We start from the raw sequence: 26,579 nt of genomic DNA, 5'->3' as shown, positions 1-26,579 counted from the left end.
GACTTTAGTAGCCAGGGACTCCATTCCGCAGATCCAGTCCAGAGATTGGAGTTCACCTTCCACAGGAAAGCTGTCCTGTGGAAAGGCTATTTAAAGTTAATTAGAATTGGAGAGTGTGTTTCTCATCAGGGCACAGCAGGTAGGAGACCTGGCTGTGTGAGGAACTCCCAGAGGAGCTGGGAGTGCCGCCTGATCCTGCATGAAGCAGAAGGAGCCCGTGGCTGTGACTAAGAGCCAGATTTGTTGTCTGTGTGGGACATTGAGGAAAAGCCAGGAGGCTAAGAAGCTCACTCAAAGACTGTGAGTATAGGGGTGAGCCACAACAATTGTTTTGTTTGCTGGTAGTCCACAAGGGGCCCAGCCTAGTCAGGGACTGCTCCAGAGTTGGAAGGTAGTGCCCAATGGGCTAGGTTTTTATTTTGTTATTTGTTTGAATGATAAAATTGTCACCCCTGTGTCTGTGGCAATACACTGTTTGTTTAAAGTTGGAAAATAAACATGTGTTTTCCTTGAAGAAGCTGTGTGTCGAGAGAGAGAGAGAGAGAGAGAGAGAGAGAGAGAGAGAGAGAGATCTGCATCTGCATCTGCTGCCCTAGTCACAGGGGTGCCTATGTTTATTAAATGGATGACATGCCATAATCCTTCCTCTGTGATTCAATGGTTCCGTATATCACAGCCGTATCTTTTATTTTGTTTTATTTCTCCCTCCATTAACTCATTTTGTTTCAGTTCTTCCTTTATTAGTTTGCTTTGCATTCAGCTTACATTGATGGCACATAGGGTTTTTCTTATGGAAATCTGCTGCAATAGAAAACAGGCTTTTTCATGAGATCCATGTTCTTCTCCAATGCCCATTGGACAACTTCTGGCATAGTGCGCAAGTTACAAATAAATGACATGTGGCTGCAAGTGAGCAAAAGCAGATTTGAGCACCCTGGTTCTCTCCCTATGAGGATGCAGCAATCCTTTAGCCCCATGTGATATCAGCATTAATGTAAATTTCCCCAGCATGTGGGGGTATAGCTTTATGAAACAAAACAAATCACTTATTAATACCAAAGTGGAAATTGCTCTCCTTAGTGCTTAGCAGAGTTTTCCTTTTCGTAATGCAATTAACCAATTATTAATAAGAAATGAATGTAATTAACGTGTCATTAATGCTTAAGCTAGACTTGCAGAATTTGGAGCCAAAGTTACATTAAAATTAGATTAATAGGCTAAAGGAAGCGTTACATTTTTTAGAAAGCGTTAACAAAAAAATGCGTTCACTGGCCAATGCCCCAGTTACAGCAGCCATTATGCTAAAAAATGCTCATTAGATATTTCTGTAAAGAAAGCTGAAGCTCTGATCATTTTCAATCACAAAAAGGAAAAGCATTCGATTTATAGAAATTAGAAACAGACCAGGAACCAGCAGTACTTAGTCTGCAATCACCCTTTATTGGTGTATTCTCATGTATTCGACATGTTTCGGGAGCTAGTCCCTTTTTCAAGTGAAGTGTTGAAACAGCAGGTCTACACGTATCTGATTTCTTTTTACTCATCCTTCTCTGATAAAAAGGAAAAGGTAATTGTGGTGTGTTTACCTCCAGCCACTAGAGGGCTTCATTCGATAATAAGTGTTTCTGTGGTTCTTACTATCAGCACTCTTGTTTGTTCAGGAACCGATATTCAGCCATGAGGCTCAACTGCTGTGTACCAGCTCTCTGAATATAAGTCTGAAGTTCTAACCAGTTTGAGTTTAGAAAATAACACAGTAATCTCTGTAGCCCAATCAGTTGCAATTTGTTAAGGTAATTTAGATGAAACTTTATAAAAAGCTTTGCTCTGAGGCTTTCAATTCAATTGCAAGCTTTCAAAACAAAATAAAAAGTTAGAGGAAAGCAGTGCATTTGATTAAACTTAAAATCACTACTGGAGGGAAAAAACATTTTATGGTATACAACTGCTTGCTCTTTTGTGGTTGTCATGCCAATGATGCTTGGAAATAAATGGCTTAAGGAGAAATGTTTGGTAAGACTTTCTCTTCAATTACTCATAAACAAAAGTATATATAAAAGTATACAGTATATATAATTTTATGATACATTTCTGTGCACTGTACAATAAACATATTCATTAGTGACACAGAGAACAATGAATCATATATTATAAATATTTCGGAAAGCTTTCATTCTATAACTACTCCATGGCCCCAGTTAGGTTATAGGTATTTTTTTTCTTTTAAATCACAGCATTAAATCCATTAATATAATTCCTATGGCGGGAAAAACTATGACTCGTATAATATCAATCAACAGAAAAATATATGTTGTGGAGCCCGTCATCATGACATTTGGGATAATACATTCAGCTCACTGTAGAGACAGATATTATCCCTTCAACATGGATATATTTTGTATTATAAGAAATTGTGTTTTTTACAGAGAAGTGACAGGTCATGTGGGAAAGTAGATGACACATGGCTGCATTTCCAGGTGCTTGTTCTCTGGATATATTGCAATATTTCATTCAGAAATAAATAGAAATTAGGAGCCTGCACAACACATTACACATTGCACATTTACTTAGCTCGAGTGAATGAATAGAGGAAAAAATACTTTGAATTTTGAAGGTTTTTTTTGGCTACTTCGACCATCAAATTGGCTTCTTCGACCTTCGACTAAGACTTCGAATCGAAAGACTATTCGACCATTCAATAGTCGAAGTACTGCCTCTTTAAAAAAACCTTCAACCCCCTACTTCGCCAACTAAAACTTACCAAAGGTCCCCATAGGCTTTCTAGCAAATTTCTGATCGAAGGAATTTCGTTCGATCGATGGATTAAAATCCTTCGAATCGTTCGATTCGAAGGATTTAATTGTTCCCTTAATCATTCCATCGGACGAATAGCGGTAGATCCTTTCGACTTCTATATTCAAAGTCGAAGGATTTAACTTCGATAGTCGAATATCGAGGGTTAATTAACCCTCGATATTCGACCATTAGTAAATGGGCCCCTTAAATTCCCAGCTGAGCTTACCCAAATTATCATGGCAGTAAAGCCACATGATCAATTTTTCAGGTGGGAAAGCCCTTTCTTTGACAGAATACCAACCAGGTGTAGTAACTAGGCTTTAAACAATACAAAAGATCCACCACTATTCCAAAAATAGGCTTAAATTATCCAACATTAGTGGTTGGCGAATTTATTCGCCAGGCGCGAATTCGCTGTGAATTTGCGCGATTCGCTGCCAACGAATAAATTTGTGAAACGCCCGCGAAAATTCGCGGCAAAAAATTTGCCGGCATCAAAAAATGTATTTTCCAAAAAACGGGCGCCGGCGTCAAAAATGAGACGCCGAATTTCGCAAATTTTTCGGCGAAGCGAAACGGCGCAAATTCGCCCATCACTATCCAAGATCCAATAGTCGAAGTACTGCCTCTTTAAAAAAACCTTCAACCCCCTACTTCGCCAACTAAAACTTACCAAAGGTCCCCATAGGCTTTCTAGCAAATTTCTGATCGAAGGAATTTCGTTCGATCGATGGATTAAAATCCTTCGAATCGTTCGATTCGAAGGATTTAATTGTTCCCTTAATCGTTCCATCGGACGAATAGCGGTAGATCCTTTCGACTTCGATATTCAAAGTCGAAGGATTTAACTTCGATAGTCGAATATCGAGGGTTAATTAACCCTCGATATTCGACCATTAGTAAATGGGCCCCTTAAATTCCCAGCTGAGCTTACCCAAATTATCATGGCAGTAAAGCCACATGATCAATTTTTCAGGTGGGAAAGCCCTTTCTTTGACAGAATACCAACCAGGTGTAGTAACTAGGCTTTAAACAATACAAAAGATCCACCACTATTCCAAAAATAGGCTTAAATTATCCAACATTAGTGGTTGGCGAATTTATTCGCCAGGCGCGAATTCGCTGTGAATTTGCGCGATTCGCCGGCAACGAATAAATTTGCGAAACGCCCGCGAAAATTCGCGGCAAAAAATTTGCCGGCATCAAAAAATGTATTTTCCAAAAAACGGGCGCCGGCGTCAAAAATGAGACGCCGAATTTCGCAAATTTTTCAGCGAAACGGCGCAAATTCGCCCATCACTATCCAAGATGATATATCCAAAGTAAGACTTACATGGCAGATTTTTTCAGAATCCAAATTTTCACATTTTTGAGTTTTATAAATTTAAAAGAAAATCTCAAATGTGCACTTATCTGTGAAATAAATACAATTGCTTAAAACATAAAAACAACTTAAATGCAGTGAAATAACCTTATACATGCATTTGAATAATGTGAGTTTACCAAATTTCAAATGAAGCTAAAAAATTCGAATTGAAAAATACTGTAGATTGGATTTTGAAACTCCAATTGACTTTTACATGAATGTATCAGCTTTTAGACTCCAATTATTTTTTTTCTGCACTTAATAAAATACAAATATTTGGAAACTCAAATTCACTATTTTTGCTGGCAAAAACCTGAATCATGGTAAAACTCGAATTCAAATTTTGCATAGAGTAAAGATTTCTGTACAACCGTTTGCATGGTGATATCACATGTGCAGTCTCTTTAAATAGCTTTTTAATAATGCTCATTGTGACTACTTGAGGAATGAAGAAAATGTCTAAGCTTAGAAAAACTTTACACTCTTGCCATCTAAAAGCTGCCGAGTCATGTAGAAGTCAATGAGAGCATTTTAATTCAGTTAATAATACAGGTATGGGATCCGTTATCCGGAAACCCGTTATCCAGAAAGTTCCGAATTACGGAAAGCCGTCTCACATAGACTCCATTATAATCAAATAAACCAAAATGTTAAAAATGATTTCCTTTTTCACTGTAGTAAGAAAATAGTTGATGGTACTTGATCCCAACTAATATATAATTAATCTTTATTGGAAGTAAAACCAGCCTATTGGGTTTATTTAATGCTTAAATGATTTCTAGTAGTCTTAGGGGCAGGTTTATCAAGGGTCGAAGTGAATTTGAGGGAATTTTCGAAGTAATAAAATTCAAAATTCAAAGTAATTTTTTGGATACATCGACCAGCAAACAGGATATTATGACTTTGAATTTACTTCGACTTTGATTCAAAGTAAAAATCGTTTAAATATTCGACAATTCGAAAATCAAAGTACTGTCTCTTTAAAAAAACTTCGACTTCAACACTTCACCAAATTAAACCTAGCAAATTGCTATTTTAGCCTATGGGGACCTTCTACAGCCATTTTCTAAGGGGCAGATTTATTAAGCACGAGTGAGGGTTCCAATTTAAAAAAGTTAGAGTTTCGAAGTAAATTTTTGAATACGCTATATTCGACCATTCGAAGTAAAAATCGGTCGACTATTCGACCATTCGATAATTGAAGTACTGTCTCTTTAAAAAACTTTGACTTCATACTTCGCCAAATTAAAGCTACTGAAATGCAATGTTAGCCTATGGGGACTTTCCACAGCACTTTTCTAAGTTTTTTTTTTTGGTCGAAAGAAAATCCTTCGATCGATAAAATCGGTTGAATCATTCGATTCGAACGATTTAATCGTTCGATCGAATGATTTTTATTTGACCACAGGATTGCCAAATTTGTTGAAAAAACTTCGAATTTGATAGTCGAATTAGAAGTTTTTTAATTCGATGGTCGAATTTCGAAGTTTTTTGTACTTCGAAATTCGACCCTTAGTAAATCTGCCCCTTAAGGTCTGAAGATCCAAATTATGGAAAGACCCGTTATCCGGAAAGCCCCAGGTCACGATAATTCCAGATAATAGGTCCAATACCTGTAATGCATTTCTTAATGCGAGTTTTTACAAAAAATGTTTTGACCCATTTTTTTCAACTCATTGAAAGTTATAGAGTAAAAAATTGAGCTATTAGAAGTTTTTCATGATTTTTTCGATCTCATTTTTTATATACTCATTTTCTAATAAATAAAAAACCTATTGCATTACACAAAATCAAAAATGTTGTTAAATAAGCCCATCACTCTACATTTATTCTGTTCTACATAGGAAAACACAATCTAATTCTATATAGGAATAAAACAACTCTCATAACTAGTGAGAGTAGAACCAATATAAAGTAGAAGAACCAATAGAAGAACCAATATATAGGGGGTATTTGTTAAAACACAAATTTATCTCATTATTTGAAAAATATAAATACCCATCCATGATTTGGCTTAATTTACAAAAAAATCACAACTAAAATTGTACACGTGGAAAAAGTCTGACAAAATTTTGCGACAATTCGAATTGTGGGTAGAAAACCTCGTATTTTTTGAGTTTTCAAACAAAAACCAATGTCAAATAGCCCGAAACACTCATAGATCATGAAGGCAAGAAGCGTCTTCCAATTGTAAAAGGGACATCTGCTATTTACTTTTACATGATTCTGACAAGTCTTAGCTGGAGCATTTTTGGATTCGCAGCTTTGAAGCATAATAAATTATTCCCTCTAAAAATTAGAATTTTTCACTTTAAAAACTAGACCAGAAAAAAATTAAGGCTTAATAAATAGCACCCCTACTCTTTACTTTTTTCAAATTTTCATTAATGTAACTTCCAAAAAGTTTGTTGAATGAATGAATGAGAGCCATTTAGAGTTTCTTTTTACCCATCCATTTGTAAATGTTCTGATGTACTCAAGTGACTCCTCCAAGAGAAGTTAAAATGTTAGCAATACATAAGCACTCACAAAAATAAGTTTGAACAGAGTACTACATGGGTGTGTTGGTTTTCCTGGCAAATATTTTATGAAACATGTCCTACATTGACACAAGGGATGCAAGTAAATCTTGCAGAGATTTAAGTATTTGAAAAAAACGGAAAGGTTAATTCTTTGCATCACTTTGTAGCAGTTGCAGAAACCTGATTTGACCCAGCCTTTAAAAAGGCATTTAGGACAGTCAGTACATTTAAGAAAAAAATGTTTTATATGCTTTTCATTTTTCTATTTGTTGATCTCTACATTGGTTAAATTAAGTCAACTATGTATTATTTTGTCAATTTACAGTATATAACACTTGCAAAGAAAGACCATGTCCCATAAAATACTTGTAAGTAGTGATAGGAGAATCTGTCCCTTTTTGATTCACTGAGAAATTTGCAAAACTCTGGAAAAATTTGCAGAACTGCAAAAATTTGCCAAACACAAGTCAATAAAAAATTATTTTGACGTGCATCAATTTTGACACGAGTGACAATTTTTACACGTGCAACTGTTTTGTACAAATGCATTAAAGGCAATGGGCGTCCAAATATTTTTGACATATGACAATTTTATCGAGCAACAATTTTTTAGTTGCCCACTTCAAATTTTCACTGCAGTTTCGCAAAAACATTCCCCATCAGCGTAATCCATAAATTTTATGCAAATCCATGCCTGGTGAATAAATATGCCTATCACTACCTGTAAGAATGATCATATCACAAAAAGCCACAATAACATGATATCAATGCATGGGAAGTGTTACCATGCTACATTAAGGGGGTTATTTATCAAAGGTAGAATTTATGAGAATTTTTTTTTTACTCTATTAAATTCAAATATACTCACAACTCGAATGGGAGGTTATTTAAGAAAAGATTGAACGTTTTGACACCATAAAATTTTAATTTTTCGGCAAAGCGAAACAAGACAAATTCAGTCATCGCTAGTGATGTGCAAATTTATTCTGCTCCATGATTTTTGTCCCTGCAGCTGGACTTGGAAACAGTAAAGGGGATTTAAAGGCAAAAATCCAATGCAAATCTCTACACAGTCGCCGACTGCTCTACAGGGAAACAAACAAAGCTGCTTGAGTTCTGCATGGCTGGGAAGTAAGGGGGGGCTCCCCCTGCTGTTCATAAGTATGATTGTTTCCCTGCAGAGCAGTTAGAGACTTCTTGACAAGTCCTATCCACAGCAGTAAATGAAGGGACAATTTCACTGCATACAGTCAGGTTTCTTATAAAAACAATACATATTTTTTAATTAAAGTATATTGGAGATAGGTTTCTTTTTCATTACAGAAAGTAAAAATGGGATTTTTTTGCCTTTACATGCCCTTTAAGAAGTGCCATGTGTGCCTTCAGCATTACACCTACTATGTATGACACAGGAAGATTGGGTCAGTTTCAGACACTTTTACCATTACCAACTGCAATAGAAAGTCAATTCACCCATGCTGAATAAAATAAGAGTTTCTACTGAACTGTCTATGCAGTTAGAGTAAAATCAACAATCCAGTTCCAGGTCGAATTTTTATAAGTTCACATAAATTTGGCTCTGTAAATGTTCATTTCTGGCTCTGAATGGAAATCCTACAAAACAGTGATTATCTTTTACTCTTGGCTTACATATTTTCGCACACTTAATTGAAGACTGATATTTATTTATTTTAGTGACAAGGAGATTGGCTAATTGTATGGGATAATTAAGACTTAACAGCTGTCAAGCTGAATATTTGTTGATCAATTACAGAAGTGGGAGAGCTTTTTAACAAGCAAAGTACTGGAAATATGGTCAAATATTGGCTGGAAATCTTCGTATTTTAGCAGCACCATGTGCTTCACTTTTAAAACTGATGCCAATTTTTTTATGCTACTAACAGTGCATTCATAATTTTAAAAATATGAGAAAGATGTCGACCAGGGAAATGTATTTAAATGTAAAATGACTACATGCATCATCACATTCATATGTACACAATTGTAAACAAATGCAAACAACAGAAGGTTGTGGAAAATATGAAATATTTGGACCATATGATATTTGTTTCTAATGAGGAAGAGATATGAGAAGAGATATGACCAAGGGCTAGTTGGTAACAATGACATTGCAGTTCTCTCAGTACTGGAAAATCTGAAAATTTGCAGTTTAGCTGAAGGGTGGTTTAATTCTTTTGGTTTATGCATTGTATTGTGCAAGAGTAGTTTAGTATTAGTTTAGTGTTTGACTTGGTAATAAACAATATTTATTCTCTGCCTTTTTTCACTCTTTGTCATGGAGGTGTTCATTTGTAAGCTAATTGAAAATCATGTTTCCGGCTTACATTTTTTGTTGATGTCTCCATATGAGCAATGTGTAATAGTTATATGTGGGCCAAAACCCACAGGACCCAAGGGTTTGAGCTGGTGCAGGACTATAAATAGAGCGATAATGGTGGGCCAGCCTGGGAGCGGGTTGGGAGGAGGCAGGTTAGGGTCGGGTGTGGGTCGAGAATTTCTTGACCCACACACCACTAATGTATAACCTAATGGAGAAATATCAAGCATGATTTATGCAGCCAAGTAGCTTTTCAGTAGTGGAGATATGATGGGCTTGTTTATAAATACCTTTAAATATTACAGAATTATTATCACTTTGTTAGCATACAATCAAAATATAAATCATAATTATAACTCCTACGCTCCGGGCTCTAGCTACGGACTTGGCAAGTTCCCATACTGCACTGGGCCCTTGTGGTCTAAGAGCAAAACACTATAAACTGGAGTGGGGTTCATGAGCTTGAAAAACAAATAACCTAGGGGTCCATACAGGCACCACTTCACTGTGCAGGGAGTTGGAAAGGAATAAACACTCAGACATATCCTTACCCAATCCTGCCTTATCTTAGAAAAACCATAGTTGATGCCCTAAAGAAAATAAATAAAAAAGCACCCAGCCATATAATCGCTCAGCCTTACATGACAGTGGGGCGATTGGTTAGTGCTGAGACATTTAGTCCTTATGTTTGAGTTCATATTGGTCCAATAACCTGTAACAAAGTTTGCTTGTTTGTTTGTTTATGTGTTAGGCATCCCATATTAGTAGTGAAGGTACTCTTTTCGCTCAAAAACATGCTAAAATAGAATAAAACTAAACCTGTCACCCCTAAAAAGTATTGGTGTATAGGCAGATCTCTTGTGCTATCAGAAAGAGCCAGCCCTTCACAATGGAACTGCATTCAGGTAGACGACTGTTTCACCTACTGAATGTAAATGAAGGAGTGGCTACTTGGGTTAGCTGGACTTGAATTGACAGATCTACTGTACCATATGGGAGCATTTTAACAATGCTGGTGTAAAAATTAAAACGGCATGACTATGTTAAAATCTAAAATATTGGTATCCTTTTAAATTAAAGCAGCTATAGGTCCCCCACAATGAGTTCACATGGAATAGTACAAATAGAGCCCAAGTCATTAAGGGGGTTATTTACTAAGCTCCAAATACCCGAAATTCCCCGAAATCCGAAAATCTTTTGATTTATTTTATATAAAGTCTGACTTTTAAAAAAATCACGAATTTTTCAGAATTTATTAAACCCAGAGGGCTAAAAAGCCAGAATATAAAAACACGGCATCTCAAACTGGTCGAGGTTGCATAAAAGTCAATGGGAACGGTCCCATATATTTTTGGTTGTGTCGGGGGTTTCAGGCAATTTCACAAAGTTTTCACAGCTTTCAGGTGAAAACTCAGAAAAATTCTGAGATTTCAGGGAAAATTCACAAAAAAATCGTGAAAATCTGAGCTTTTCCCGCAAAGCAAATTTTTGGGAACATGTAATAATAAATAAGCGTTAAAAACCAGAGCGGGTTAGATCGGAGTTTGTAGCAGTAGATATTGAGATAAATTCGGACCTTGATAAATAGCCCTGTAAGTATTGGGGTTCATTCCACTGTACAATAGATGAAAATGTCTGCTACACTGAATTCTGCTGTGTTACTTCTCATTTGTATGTGTGAGTGGCGACTTGAGTTAGCTGGACTTGAATTGACAGATCTACTGTACCATATGGGAGCATTTTAACAATGCTAGTGTCAGGGAGCTATTATCTGGTTACCTTCCCATTGTTCTGTTGATAGGCTGCTGGGGAGAAAGGGGGTGATATCACTTCAACTTGCAGTTCAGCAGTAAAGAGTGACTGAAGTTTATCAGAGCACAAGTCACACAACTGATGGCACCTGGGAGATATGTCTAGCCCCATGTCAAATTTCAAAATTAAATATAAAAAAAAATATGTTTGCTCTTTTGAAAAACCGATTTCATTGCAAGATTCTGCTGGAGGAGCACTATTAACTGATACATTTTAAAAAAAAATCTTGTTTTCTCATGACAAAATCCTCCTGTAAAAGAAGGATACAGGAAACTGGTATTAACTGCAAGTCACTTTTTATTTTAAAATAAAGAGGCTGAATGTTTTTATCAGAAATAAAATAGCCAATCATTTTTATTCTAGAAACTGTCAAAATACCTTTAATTGGACAGTTAAGGGTGGTTTCACACGCCCAGCGACAAATTTCCTCTTCTTCAGGCGACTAATCTTCCCAAAATGCCTTCCCGCTGGTTAGAATGTGAATCTCCTGTGGGATGGCACTCGGATCGCTTCGCCTGAAGTTTCCTTGTGAGGCATTTCGGGGAGATTAGTTGCCTGAAGAAGCGGATATTTATCAATTGGAAACTAATCTCCCTGAATAGCAGCGTGTGCAAACACCCTAAACTGTATTAAAACAATTAAAGTGATACAAAAAGTAAACCAAGGAGCATAAAAAGTCAGATGCACACTGAAGTTGAAATTAAACAATGCATGCAATCCATCGATTAAATGTCTTCATGTTATCATGTTAGTGGTTAAGCCCACCCAAGTAATGCAGTTACTTATAAAGTTGGTTTCCTGTAAGGAGTAAGGCATCTGGGTACAATTAAGCTTTTCTGTAGGCGATGTATTGCCAAATATTGAAGTAAATTAAAGATCCTATATATTAATACCATATCAGCATATTATGAGTTTAACCCTTGTAACTGCAACTAATGATTATGATGAATAATTCACTATTAACAGTATTGTAGTTAGCTTAGTACTTACTAATCAGCTGTATACTATATTGACTTACACTTGTAGTTTTAATAATAATAATATTTTCTACACTACAGCGAACAATATCAGTATGCAAAACGATATTACTGTTTGAATGGTCAGTTAGCTTGAGATCTTAGTAAGAAATTTTAAGTCATAGGCCCCAATAGGTCACAAAACAGGCTGGTCTGATAATCCATAGTAACCTTAGCAGCTAGCATTTACTGAACACCTGTTTAAAAGCAAATATCCGATCAGCCTCTATAGTTAACTAGAACTGGAGTTAACCTTGAAAAGTTTATTACAACTGCACATTTGCCCTCATTATATGCCCCAGGAATCTCACATCTTTTTTTTGCATTCAGAATAGGAGAAACCATCTTGATTACTGTGGGTTTAGCTAGCTCAATAGCGCCACCCCTTCTGTATATAAGGCAACAAGCCATCCTCATAATAGTTTCTCTGTTCTCAGATCTTATAGAATTAGTATGTCATGTTTTCATCTTTAATACAATTACTATGCTATAGTTGTTCATCTCTTAACAAAACAACCCTCTAGTTTTTTCTTCTTTAAAGAAGGGGCAGAAGGCATTTATGTCATTAACAATAAAATTCTGCTGTGTTAAAAGCCTATTATCAATCACTTTTGGTTGGCCTCCAAGAGTGTAAAATGTTCTCCTTGACCTCATGTAACTGTGTTCTTTGATTTGGAAATGCCACTATGTACTTTGATTTGGAAATGTGATAAATTCATTAATGTGTCTACTAAAGGCCCTTACCCTTACAACAATTAGAGTCAAACCACCAGCTGTGACAAGCCAACATTAACAGTGACAGTTCAGCGATGGGAACCAGATGAAATTTAATGAGCTGCTAATTGCAGAATAGATAGTATAAACTGTTTGAGGTTTTAAGAGAGGGAGCTAATGATGGTCAACCCAGAAGACCTAAAAGCTTTGTTTTGTTGTTATTATTCATTCTTTTTTCTTAAACAAAGGCATGCATATTTTTATTTCCATCATGCATATACATTATTTTACAATATTGCCCACTGATGAATAAAAGAAATGAAAAACATAAAAGTATTACATTTTATTTGAACTGTTTAAGATAATTGGTTTCTTCTTTAATTCTAAAAGCCATCAAGGAATATGCATAATCAAAAAAAGAACGTTTTGTTTAATCAGCAAGGTGAAATAAGCAGAGAAAGTTGTGTGATAAAATTAAAACGACATGACTATGTTAAAATCTAAAATATTGGTATCCTTTTAAATTAAAGCAGCTATAGGTCCCCCACAATGAGTTCACATGGAATAGCACAAATAGAGCCCAAGTCATTAAGGTGGTTATTTACTAATCTCCAAATACCCGAAATTCCCCGAAACCCGAAAATCTTTTGATTTATTTTATATAAAGTCTGACTTTTAAAAAAATCACGAATTTTTCAGAATTTATTAAACCCAGAGGGCTAAAAAGCCAGAATATAAAAACACGGCATCTCAAACCTGTCGAGGTTGCATAAAAGTCAATGGGAACAGTCCCATATATTTTTGGTTGTGTCGGGGGTTTCGGGCAATTTCACAAAGTTTTCGCAGCTTTCAGGTGAAAACTCAGAAAAATTCGTGAAAATCTGAGCTTTTCCTGCAAAGCAAATTTTTGGGAAAATGTAATAATAAATAAGCGTTAAAAACCAGAGCGGGTTAGATCGGAGTTTGTAGCAGCTGATATTGAGATAAATTCGGACCTTGATAAATAACCCTGTAAGTATTGGGGTTCATTCCACTGTACAATAGATGAAAATTTCTGCTACACTGAATACTGCTGTGTTACTTCTCATTTGTATGTATAAATGTAGTGGTCCATTTCAGAGAACAGGTTAATTTAAACAACAAGACCTGGGGTTATTCAAACATGTTTAAAGACATACGGTAAAAATAAAATAAACCAAACTCATTTCCCTACACATTTCTCTATGAATACAGGTTGAATTAGTTAATATATAGTACATGCTAGTAGGGGTTCCAGTCCAATAAAATTCTGTTTATCAATAAGGAAAAATTGTCCACCATGGTGAACCCATTAATGGATATCCACCTGATCTTTTGCAGGACGAACAAGAATCGATTCCTAATTTGGGAAACGCAAAAAAAACATACCCCTTCTAAAGCCAAGAAGCCTATTTAAGATTGTTGGAGTTTTAAAGTTGCTAAACTTTTACTTTTAAGAAAATTGATTCCAGAAAAAAAAACAAAGCTTGACAAGGTTATTGGGCTTGAAGGCTTGAAACCCTGTGTGGGTTTATAAACTCACATGGGTTTTCCTAAAAAGAAAACTTTAACCCCAAAATGAATACTTGAGCAACAGATAGTTAGATTAAGTGGCATATTAAAGAATTTTATCAAACTGGTATATATATTTAAGTGAATATTGTCCTATTACATCCCTTGCCTTGAACCACCATTTCATGATGGTCTGTGTACTGCCTCAGAGATCACTTGACCAGAAATACTACAGCTCTAACTATAACAGGAAGAAGTGTGGAAGCAAAAGACAGAACTATGTCTGTTAATATACTGGCGGATAAATCATCTGACAGTCGGATCAATGTAGTTGTAACATGCGATTTCTCCTTCACTTCCGTTTTCAGTAAACGTCGCATGCGCTTAGTCGCATTGCGACGTGTCGAGTCAAAACGCATCATCGAGTCATGCCCTAAGACTAGACCATCTTTACATACTGAGCTCATTATACAATTTAGTCTTTTGTTAACAAAAGAGCTGCAAGAATAATGAACTTTCATCATCTCCAGCTCTGCATCACTTTGATTGTAAGAGGAATATTAAAAGCAAAATATACATTTATTTTTTTCTGTTTGCAAAGTAAAAAAAGGCATTCTACTTTTATGACAGTGTTTCTTCACATATGCATTTTAAACACATCAAACAAGGAAACAGTATCAGCCAGTTAGGTTCCATCAAAATGCTCAAATTACATAGACATAGAGGGGGATTTCCTAGGGTTGTTTATAAAGAAATTCCCTCTGTTTGCACTTGCTGAACCATTGCTTAACTGCAAAATCAAAGTGACAAAAATTCCCAATGATTATTGGTTTTAGTTTGGGGATATGTACAATGCCATTTGCCAATATTTTTAAATATGTATGTATGCATGACTACAGAGCAGAAAGTAAAAGAAATAAGATTTTGTAGCCAAAATAAATAGCACAAAATGTCAATAGCAATGTCATTGTGCTGCTTTAGTCAATAGGCTCCATTATCTGTTTACTTTCAGTAATCATTTCAGTGCTACAGTAAATAACAACTAGGATGATAAAACAGGATAAAAGTGAAAATGATTGAAAAATTTGTACCAAATAATATGTAATTTGACAGCATAATGTTTTTTATTTTACATTTAGAATGTAATTATACACTATTGGATTACATTAACCACATCTTGTTATTAGTATGAGACTATCAGTATTACTATTTCAATTTACAGTACTTACCTATTTCAGATGGAAGGCATCTTATTTTATTGTGTGACACGTCCAGAACAATAAGCTTTCGAAACATTTGTATATATTTTGGAGTGGTTTGGATACTTGTATTATTGACATATAGCTCTTTAAAGGAGAAACAAACCCTTAATAAAAAAACACATAACCCCTACCATACATAGACCACCCTCCCTCCTCCTCCCCAGCCTAGCCTCCCCCCCCCCCGGGCAAATGCCTCTAACTCTATACTTATCCTCTCCATGCAGATTCTGTCCAGCGGAGTTCACGACAGCCATCTTCTTCTCTTCGGTAATCTTAAGAATGAGACCGGCAAAGCGACACGTGCAGTTGGAGCAATTTACTGTTTCTTGACAACTGTGCATGCGCCGAAACTCATGAAAATCGTCAAATCACTGGTCTCATTCCAAAGATTACCGAAACGGCTGAAGATGGTGCCTGTGAACTCCGCTGGATGGAATCTGCATGGAGGGGTAAGTCAAGAGTTAAGGGCATTTGCCTGGGGGCAGCTAGACTGGGGGGAGGAGCGAGGGGTGTCTATGTAGGGTGGGTTTTTTTTATTAAGGGTGTGTTTCTCCTTTAAGGTAAGTCTGTTCTTTTACGATATCTGGAAGTTCCTACAGGATAAAAGATTATATTTAAGACCCAGAGTTGTCAATTTAATTGAAAAGGTATCGGCTTCACATAACCTAACTACCCCATCCCCCTCACATGGGTTGATCAGTAATAAATGCTTTTCTTCTGGTGTACATATATGGTGTGCCCAGAATTAGACAACTTGTTATCTACCTCATTTAAGGAAACTCCCAACACACTGCCATTTAGTGTATAACTTGCATTTATATTATTTTTGCCAAAAAGCATAACATTGCATTTATCAACATTGAACCTCTTTTTCCAGTTTGCTGCCCAGTTTCCCAACTGGGCAGCAAACTGAAAGTCTATACCTGTGGATAGTGGCCACTGGGAAAACTTGCACCACAAGTAAGAAAAAGCCAGGAGGCTGGGCTGACTATCCTTGTACTTTCCAGTTTCGGAACTTTGACAAATCACTCTGCAAAGTGGCATATAACCTATAATTCTGCACAATTTAGTAACATCTGCAAAAATGCTAATGCCCATCTCCAGGTCATTAATAAACAAGTTGAAAAGCAAGGGACCTAGAACAGAGCCCTGTGGTACTCCACTAACAACATGGGTCCAATACACCAGGTGCATTCTAACTGCATGCTTATTCCCAGGATAATTCTTATCAACAATACTAGCTCTCAGGAAAATTATTACACCAGGAGCTTCTTGGATCTTCACCCTGATCTAAGTTTTCTTATTTATTAATAGGGGTCTTTGTGTTTAGCAGCGATTGAGTTAATTCTGAGTTAATAATGCCTTAAATGTGTGCTTATCACTTCCTGAATTGTATCAGTTTCCCTCATCTTCTCCTTGGTCTGCTTCTTAACCGCAGCTGTCACTATAGAGATGGCATTAATTCATGAGCATTAATTCATGAGCCTTGTGCCCCATCTCCTGATATCTCTCGCAGGTCCATTTTGAAGATCTGTGTTCATCAGTCTCCCAGTGCAGTGCATATTACACTCTCTCCTAATGGTTTCTTAAGTCTTCCAGAGAATGCCCAGATGCCAGGATAAGTGATCCCGACACCAAAGGCAAGCCATAAGTAAGCATGGTCTGAGAAGGTCCTGAATAAGTACTTGACAGTGCACATTAATGGAAATCAGGGAAGCAATTGCAAGGTCAATGCTGGGCACTCTCCTAAGGGTGGAGGAATTGCATGATAATTTCCTCTCCAGTGGCTGTTTACATCACCTTAACTCTAAGAAGCCCATTGCTGTCATCCAAAACTGACCTATAATCTGAAATAAACCTTAAATTCTAATTTATTTCTTGCCCTGTATCTGAGAACACTTTACTGCTGCCTTGAATCGATCACTTGAAATGTTGTATAGAGAAAATATGTTTCTTCGGTGATCATACCCTCATCTGAAAGACATGTTGGTTAGCACAGTTCTAAATTAGAATCATGATGTCTATGGCACAAATTAATAAGTATTATATCAGTATTAAGATCTTCAGTTCTTAATCAAAAGTTTATGCAGTGTGTCACAGTCTGTTATTTCAATTTTTTTTTTATTTGAAAACGCTCACTGGAAATTCTAGCTTCAGTGATTGCTTCAGTTTTCTCTGAAAGGAGCACAGCGACCAAAATTTATTTTTTAATGAATTCTGTCCTGGTTAATATTTTGTGCTCTTGTGCTTTGTGTTGCAATTGTTAAAACTGTAGCATTTCATATAAGACCTATATATTAATGCAGACAATGTAGCACTAATATAGCAAGAGTTATCGAAATCAAGTCATGTACCCGCTATCTCTGAAGCTGCGCTGCATCATGTAACATGCTGATAACTCCAATTATGTGAAATGATACAAACTTTTCTAAAAGAAAAAAGAACAGTGCCACGGGGGGTATTCTATTCCCACTGCTTCTGAATCAGCATGTTACTGCTGATTACCATAGTCCCAGAGAGAAAATGGCAAGTGCATTGCTATATTAAAAAATACATATATATTTGTAACCTTACTATAGATGAAAACAAAATGCATTTATTTTTAAACATGGTATTTATAAAATGTATTTAAAATAATTGTCTGCATTGCACTATTTCTGTGTCTAGTGATAACTTTTTTACCGTATTTAGGTTGTGTTAATACATTTTTCTGAGATGACCATACAAGTGAAGATCCTTATAGACAAGTTATGGAGTTCATTTTGAACCTTGAAACGTAAGTCATTAAGCATAATCTAACTCACATTCAAACCAGTGAAACTAGTATCAGAATCTAATAATCAGCCCTGTAGCATCAATTTATATTATAATTATAATTACAGTATATGATATATTTATATATAAAGTTACATTTATTATTCAACAAGGGCAAAAAAGTGGCAACCAGATTTATCAAATACATTGGGGGTCATTTTTCAACACTGGGCAAATTTTCCCATGGGCAGTAACTCATGGCAACCAATCAGATTCATTGTTCTACTGGCAGCTGGCTTTAAAAAGCTAATCACTGATTGGTTGCTATAGGTAACTGCCCATGGGCAAATTTGCCCAGTGTTGATAAATGAGCCCCATTGTATTTAACTGGGGCTTCCTAAAAGATTCTTTTATATGTACAGGCAGGGCCGCACCGGTGCCCTAGGCAAGCCGGGCTGTTGTGAAGGCAGCTTAGGGGTCCTGCGCATGTGCAAATTGTTGCTCGCTTGCTCTTGCTCGAACGTGCATTCGCACGCATGCACAGAAGCGTAAAAAAAGAAGTAGAAAGTGCAGAGTCGGCCAGAGAGGAGACTGAACTGGGGGTAGGCGACGGAAGAGGTACGTGCCTGGTGCACCCCAGCTTTGTGCCCTCGGCATATGCCTACCCTGCCTACCCCTTGGCCCGGCACTGTGTTTGGGATCCATTATGAGGAAACCCTCTATCCAGAAAGCTCTGAATTATGGTAAGGACATATCCATAGCCTCCCATTTTAATCAAATAATTCAAATTTTTAAAAATGAGTTCCTTTTTCTCTGTAATAATAAAACAGTACTTTGTTCTTGAGTACAACTAAGGTATAATTAGTCCTTACTGGAGACAAAACAATCCTGTTGGGTTTAATTCATGTTTAATTGCTTTTTTATTAGACGTGGGGGCACATTTACTAAGCTCGAGTGAAGGATTAGAATGAAAAAAAAATTCGAATTTCGAAGGTTTTTTTGGCTACTTCAACCATCGAATTGGCTACTTCGACCTTGGACTACGACTTCGAATCGAACGATTCGAACTAAAAATCGTTTGACTATTCAACCATTCGATAGTCGAAGTACTGTCTCTTTAAAAAAAACTTTGACTACCTACTTCGCCATCTAAAACCTACCGAGCACCAATGTTAGCCTATGGGGACCTTCCCCATAAGCTTTCTAAGTAATTTCTGATAGAAGGAAAATCGTTCGATCGATGGATTAAAATCCTTCGAATCATTCGATTCGAAGGATTTAATCGTTAAATGCGGTAAATCCTTCGACTTCGATATTCGAAGTAAAAGGATTTTACATCGATGGTCGAATATCAAGGGTTAATTAAAAATTTTGGTTCATCACTACTATTAAAGGGGAACAATCATAACAATCCATGGTGAATTAATCCAAACCAGTTGCTATTAAAATTAGCTCAATACTTGCAAAGCACTATCCTATATTTACTTACAAAAGGCATTGTTGTCACCTCCTACTTTAAAATTGCATTCAGGCTTAAGCAGAGGAGGTGTGCCTTCCCCTACCTACTACCTCAACCCAACACCACCCATATACTGTAGCCCGGCCCCTCGCTGTGCTAGAAAAGTCAGAAAGGCATGTGCACTATCAATCCTCTGTTTTTTCCATGCTACCCCCAGCCTTATGATTTTTATAGCACCATTCTACTCTTATTTTGTGTGCTTCAATCCCCACCCCCCTTTTGATATTAAAGTGATACTGACAATAAAAAAATATTATTCAAAATGTTAATGTACATCATAAGTTACCTATAGCTCATGTTGATAGTTTTTCATGGATAGCTCTGCTTTTGTAAGTAATTGTTACTTGAAGTTCTTAAACCTGACTGTTTTGCCAACCTGACTGTCCCTTCTCAACTTGGCAGAGTTTCTAATGCTAACAGACTGCTGAAGCTCAAATATGGCAGTCCCCTCATAGGGAACATGGGGGATCAGGTGGGTAATGTAAAAACATCTGAAAATAATTTTATGGAAAAATTATAAATATCATGCAAAGACAATGTTATGATAGATGTAAAAAAAATTAATTTCTGGTGTCAGTATTTCTTTAACCTTCTGCCTTTTAGGAAGAGATGACCTCAAGGCTGGTGACATTATGTCGCTAATGAAGAGCATTAACATCTTAAAATTTACCATTCAAGCCTTAATAAATGTGCCCCTTAATATCAACCGATGATACATCTACCCCAAAGTCTATTTTAAACCAGGGACATACAACATAATTTATGCTAATATAAGTTAAAAAGAGAAAAAAATAATTTTGTGTTTTTGCACATTTCAACAGCACCATCAGGAAACTTTTAATGAACATTTATTTTGTGTCTTGTACCTGGTCTTGCAAAATATTCATGATCACCAGAAAAACCCTGACCTGTTGCTAATGTTCTTTCTAGAATTCCACATTACAAGAAGCCCCTTTGAAGTCTGATTTCCATTGCTTTTATGTGAAACCGATTTGATTAGCAGCCTGTTCATCTTCAAATAACTCACTCCGGTGTCTTCTCCATTTTTTTAGTTGAAAGAGAAGAGGGAGTCATGTACGATACAAATCATAAAATGCCACTTGCTAATTTTCTTCTGTCCCTGCTACAACAGACTGCTGCTTGAAGGGAAAAAAAGGATCATTCTTACTATAGCTTAGCAGTGTAATTTGATTGAAGCCAATTTATTAATAGCTTCATAGGCTTTCGTTTTTATTTCTTTAAATCTATAGACATTAAGCTACACTTTCCCCCTCTTTCTCGACATGGATCATTTCATGTTTGCTTCATTTCCCCCATGGTGGAAACTATGTTACCATCCATCTTCTATATTTGGCAGTTGATGGCAGCTTAAAAATATTAAAGTATGAAGTGCCCGAGGGCTAGTTTTAATGAGAATCTCTCCTAACTTTCTTTTATATTTCCTACATATTATTCTGTAGCAAATAATATACCCATTGCACTTCATTTAAAAAAAAAAATCCTTTACTGTTTTTCCTTTATTTAATGCTCTGTTAGGCAAACCCTATTTGGATTTTCAAACTGAATGACAAAAACAATGTGGTTCAGAAATATATCCTCTAAACTGCAATAACAAAATAAGTCTTGTCGACTCATACAGTTCACCAGCAATATCTATATAAAATGTCACAAAGACTCAAAGTTTTTTGTCTCTGCAGCTATACCCAAGTAAAGTCATGCCAACAAAAACTGAGGAAGATTTGAGGATATACTCCAATTTTATCTCAAATAATGATTTAATGATATGATATAATATAGTGCACAAGCACAGTTATTTCCTGAAAATCTACTGATTCATGCAATGAGCTTTACAATTTGAATACAAAATTTTGTGCCATTTTCAATAAACCCTTGGAACTCACATGGTGTACTTAAAGATAAAACTATATGGGGGTTATTTATCAAAGTTTGAATTTATCTCAAAATTTTCTGAAAAAAACTCAGAGCAAATCCGCACGGGTTTTTGCCTTATTTATTAATACATTTTCCTTAAAATTTTGTTTGTGGGAAAAAAAAAACAAAAAATAGTGAAAAATACGAATCTTATGAATTTTTCGATTTTTCACCTGAAAACTTTTTTTAGATTTTTGCCCGAAAACCCCATAAATCTTCGGGTTCTTGCATGAAACCCAGCACAGATCTAAAAAATCTTTGAGACTTCTCCCATTGATTTATATGCCACATCAGCAGGTCTGAGATGCCAGATTTTCTGATTCTAACTTTTTCCATCCTTGTGGGTATAATAAATCCCCCCCCAAAAAGAAAATGTAAAAATATTTTTACAGTACTTTTACAATATTTTTGTAGACAGGTGTGAAATATAAAAGGTGCCTTTAAAGATGCCTTTAAAAGTTCCCTTTAGAATTTGTAAAGTTAAGATTGTTTGTACACTGATCTTATACTTTAAGGAAGTGCCGTAAATTGACGAGAAATGCGTCAGTAGTCTGTGGTCATTACTGACAGCTTTTTTATAAATATGTATTGCTTATAAATGTACGTTTGAAGATGTGCATGGTGAATCCTGAACCTGGAAATGTCAAATGCATACAAAACTTAGAGCTCCAGGGATGTCTTAATGAGTTCAATGTACAATTGGTTCACAGTAGTGCTTTTTATTCTGGGACTGGCTACAAATTACTTCACAATGGATATCAGCAGAGGCAAGTGAGTTTGACACTATAGTATGCAGCAAAATACAGAAAGTTCATAAGCAGAAAAATCAACATTCGGTAGTGACAACCAAATAATTATTTTAAGAGGATATAGAGATCAAACAAATTATTAATTTAAAGCCAGAATGTTCCCAATTAAAAAAAATGCAGTGCCTGCAACTAAACTTCTACTCTGGCTCAACCCATTATATATGGAATAATTTTCCACCGGCCCTGTCATAAAGAATAAGGATATTATACATTACAGAAGCATTCAACGATCACATAAAGGCACAAGTTCCACAAGGTCATGGAAATCTTTGGTAGCCCTTATTTATGGTGAGATTGTTAATCCAAATATTCAAGTGGAGAACTACTAGGGTGAGAAGGCTATAACAAATTGGATGTTGCTTTGATTTTGCCACAAAGAAAAAAATGCTTGACAATGGAATGGTATTTAGGTATGTAAGTGGCGCAGCAATTAAAAGTGGCAGGCTTCAGTAAAAATCCCTTATTTCTTGTATATCAGTCACTAGACATTCTGCGTAATTTTGAAGACATATAACTCCTCATGTGAGCAACTTTTTCAGGTCAACTTCAGTGGTAGGCTTCCACTGAATCTCATAGAGGTAAGTTTTTTTGGGGGTTTCGAAACATTTATATTTTGCATTTTGCAGCTCTCTGAATTCAAATGGCTGGATCACCCTAACAACCCATCAGCACTAAAATTGGCAGAGTAAAGTTGGCCATAGACATACTAATAATATTGTATGATTATTGGTATGGGTATGGTGTCCCACCTATGACAACTGATATTCATTTAGTTTTGGATATTAGTCAGTTTTGGATTCAAGCAGTTTAAAAAATGGAATCTAGCAAGACCAAAAAAAAAAGAAAGCAATATTATAAATAAGCCCTCATTCAAATGAACTGGTGATCACAACATGTTGAGCCTGATTTTTCTTATCTGAGCCTGGTTATCTGTTTTTTAAATACCTGTTAAATTGTGTGTATATTTATATAGGTAGCAGTAGTGATTCTTGCTGTTTTAAAGTGATGTGTAATTTATCACACATCTAATCACTAGTGACGAGCGAAATTTTTTGCCAGGTTTCGCCACAAAAAGAAAAGTATTGCCTATAGACGTCAATGCATTTATCTAATTTTTCTCAAGGGACAAGTATATGTATAAATAAAAATAGCTGCTGTGCCTTGAAAAGGGTTTTGTTATTTTAAGCTTTACGCATTGGCACTGCCCACCAGGTAACAACTGGGAATGGAGTTCAACTATATTGATATACACCGAGTAGGTGTGCAATCCATTGTATATATTTAGAAATATCATCTACCAATGCACCAAGTCAGCCAGTTAATGGCACATTAGCATATGATGGAATGAAGCAAAACCATAGCTTTTCTTCACATCTTACTGATTGTTTTGTGACTTACATAAACTATTGAAGCAATAGGAAGGGAGCTTACCATGTGTGACCCCTCATAGGCTTTCTGTCTGGCCCATGAACCTAGTTTATCTGTGTAATGCCACATTAAAGAAGGGATAGTAGAGAGCCTACTTGAGAGCCTACTTTAAAAAGCATTAAAATGTGATTTTCTTCTTTTGATTTTCTCCTTTAACCTCATTATGTCCCATCAACCACAAAATGTACTGTGCTGGCCGTCAAGACCCCAACTGCCAGTATTGTAGGCTTTATGTTACCAGGTTCTTCTTCTTTTTCATCTTCAAGTTCCTCTGTGCTGTTTTGGATGTTCTCTGGCAACTCACAAAGCAACAGGATCAAAGTGCTGCTGGGTTGGGGGTTGATAACTTGGTATCTGATAACTGTGAGTTGAACTATAAACATGAAAAAGGTACACTGTGTTATGATCTGTAATAGTGTGTAAATAGGTTAACCATTGGGATAACATTTCCAGGATGGGACATAAATCATGGGAAGCTGACTTAACAGCAGGTCCCAGGGCTCACCTTGCAAATTATTCCAACCTTGCTTCAAAGTCAGCAATGGTTAGTATGAATAAACCTAATGACAGAAAAATGATATAAGAAAAAAGTGTATTATTGTCATCAAAAATTTATTATGTACAGAAATGATGCAATTCTGTACATAGTAATGAACAGAATACTTACATCTTTAAGAAATTTGTTAAAAAAAGAAAGTAATGCTGAAATATAATTGGATTAAAAAGTAAGATGAAGGTAAATGAACAGGCAGAACATACACATCTGTGCTATATATCTACCTAATGGTGGTGTTCTAGAAATATTTAATTAACTTATCTTACTTATAAAATGTGCATGTGCAGAGTCTTGATAGAGGCTATGAATAGATTTTTATTATGCCAAGGAACTGTACGGTTTTCAACTGGGATTGTTAGACTGTCGAAGCTTTTGCAAGGTAAAGTGAACTTTTGGCTTAGCTGATGGAAAGTGCAATGCGGATTTTAAAAGTTTTTCTTTGGGGCATAAGTGTTGGTGTGTCTGCATTGATTTGGCCAGTCTTGTTAGTAAGAAACTAAGAAAGTATAAAAATATATTTTTTTTCTCTGCAACTTTCTGAACCAATATGGAAATATCTCAATGGAAAAAGTCAGGGGATGTTAGTTTAAATGAGGTTTAAATGTTTTAGCAGCCATAGAATTTAAACATTACATTAGAGAATAAACAGCAATCTCCAACACTTAAATTACAATCTCTTTTTCTGTCTTGCCTCTTGTTTTGTTCCACAGTATAAATCTTACAGCTAAAGTGAAATGCATAGTATTTTTGCCTCGCAGCCAACTCAGTGTCAACAATGTGATAATAGCACTGGCCAAGATTTGTATTCCAGCCTGCCATTCTGTTAGTGGCTAATGAAGTCAGATGTGAAAAAAGACTATCCTTCATCATTATGACACTGGTGACCTGGAGATATCTGGCAGATATGGCATTTGTACATTGAGCTTGAGTCGTGTCTCTCAGAATGGTAAGTGTAAAATGATTCCCCAAGCAGCAACATCATTTCTGTGCAATCCTGTTATATCAATTTTTGAAGCCATATGTACAGGCTGACATTCTTCTCTTAATGGAACAGTAGAATGAAAGTAACCCAGCACTTTCTGGCCTCAATTAATGATTTTACCGCTTGGCAAACCAAGGCCCCAAAGCATAGTAATACCCTAAAGTGCTGTTTCAGTTCAGTGCTGGAACTTGGTTCCATGAATATGTGTAGTTAACATATTACATGTAAACTTTTTGGACATATATAGTGAAATATATTTTTATGACTATTATAGACTGCACATCTATCCAGTAAAGATTACCAATAAAAAGAAAACATTTCCCATGTTATATTATCATTAAATTATCCTTAATTTATGTGGAGCTTACCCGTCATGTGCACCTTAACAGAGATTGTTTGTCATTATTATCAGTATTTGTCAGGTAGAGTTTAGGTCCCCATCACATTTACACATGCCAGAGTCAGTTTCTCCAGGAGCCATTTCACCTTTGTGTATGTTCTTACAGTGTGGGAGGAAATCAATACAATGCTGCACAGTTGCTTTGTTACCAACAATGTTGAATCTACATTGTGCGGAAAAGCTATAGAGTGCCAACAAAGCATATTCTGGGTGTCATTCAGTGGTGTAACTATGGAGAAAGCAGGGTGCCCAGGGAACAGTGGGACTTGGACCGCTGGGTCTATAGTTCCTCTACAGTTGAAAAGAATACCTACCTCCCCAGCAGACTCCGGCATTGGGTAGCATATGATCTGATGTGGGGTGGGGAGTGGGAAGATGTTGAGGGGGGGAGTGGGTGAGGAGGTAGGGATTGCCGGCCCCTCCGAAGGGCGCCGGGGTCCAGTGCACACTAGTTACTCCACTGGTTTCATTACAATGGACCGGAAAAGTAAGTTGCTAGACAATGTGTTTGCTTGGACTGGCTGCTACAGGCACTGGAAATCAGAGAAATAAATCTTATGGGGCAAAATGGTTTTTACAGTACATTTTACAGTACATTTTTCCTATGCAGTCATAGACTAATACCTCTAGTAGACAAAGGGTCGGACTGGGCCTTTACTAAGATAAAGTGGACCATAGCAACCAAATAACAAATTCCTGTTGAGCTAATGATTGTAGAGCTACTGAACATTAAAAGCAACTGCAAATTTGATAAAACGTTAATTTAAAGCTGAACAACCCCCACAGGCTGGATTTTCTTATTCCAGAGAAAGTCCAGGATGCCAAAATAGACATTATAATTCT

General features: G+C 36.2%; 1 protein-coding gene across 1 annotated transcript in view; it reads right to left on the bottom strand.

Moving 5' to 3' along the window:
• Window positions 1-25,711, bottom strand: part of LOC121398981 (leucine-rich repeat-containing protein 2-like) — a 77,571-nt gene extending 51,860 nt beyond the window's left edge. The window contains exons 1-4 of the mRNA XM_041578694.1: window positions 25,705-25,711; window positions 23,987-24,171; window positions 15,916-15,949; window positions 15,324-15,446 (exon numbers count right to left, since the gene is read on the bottom strand). Of these exons, the coding sequence (XP_041434628.1) occupies window positions 15,324-15,446; window positions 15,916-15,949; window positions 23,987-24,171; window positions 25,705-25,711 (349 nt within the window). The remainder of the gene's footprint in view (window positions 1-15,323; window positions 15,447-15,915; window positions 15,950-23,986; window positions 24,172-25,704) is intronic.
• Window positions 25,712-26,579: the final 868 nt, after the last annotated feature.

Source organism: Xenopus laevis, chromosome 1S (genome assembly GCF_017654675.1).
Source record: "Xenopus laevis strain J_2021 chromosome 1S, Xenopus_laevis_v10.1, whole genome shotgun sequence".
Lineage (NCBI taxonomy): Eukaryota > Metazoa > Chordata > Amphibia > Anura > Pipidae > Xenopus > Xenopus laevis.
The sequence above is the reverse complement of the archived record's forward strand: the minus strand, read 5'-3'. Positions and strand labels throughout refer to the sequence as shown.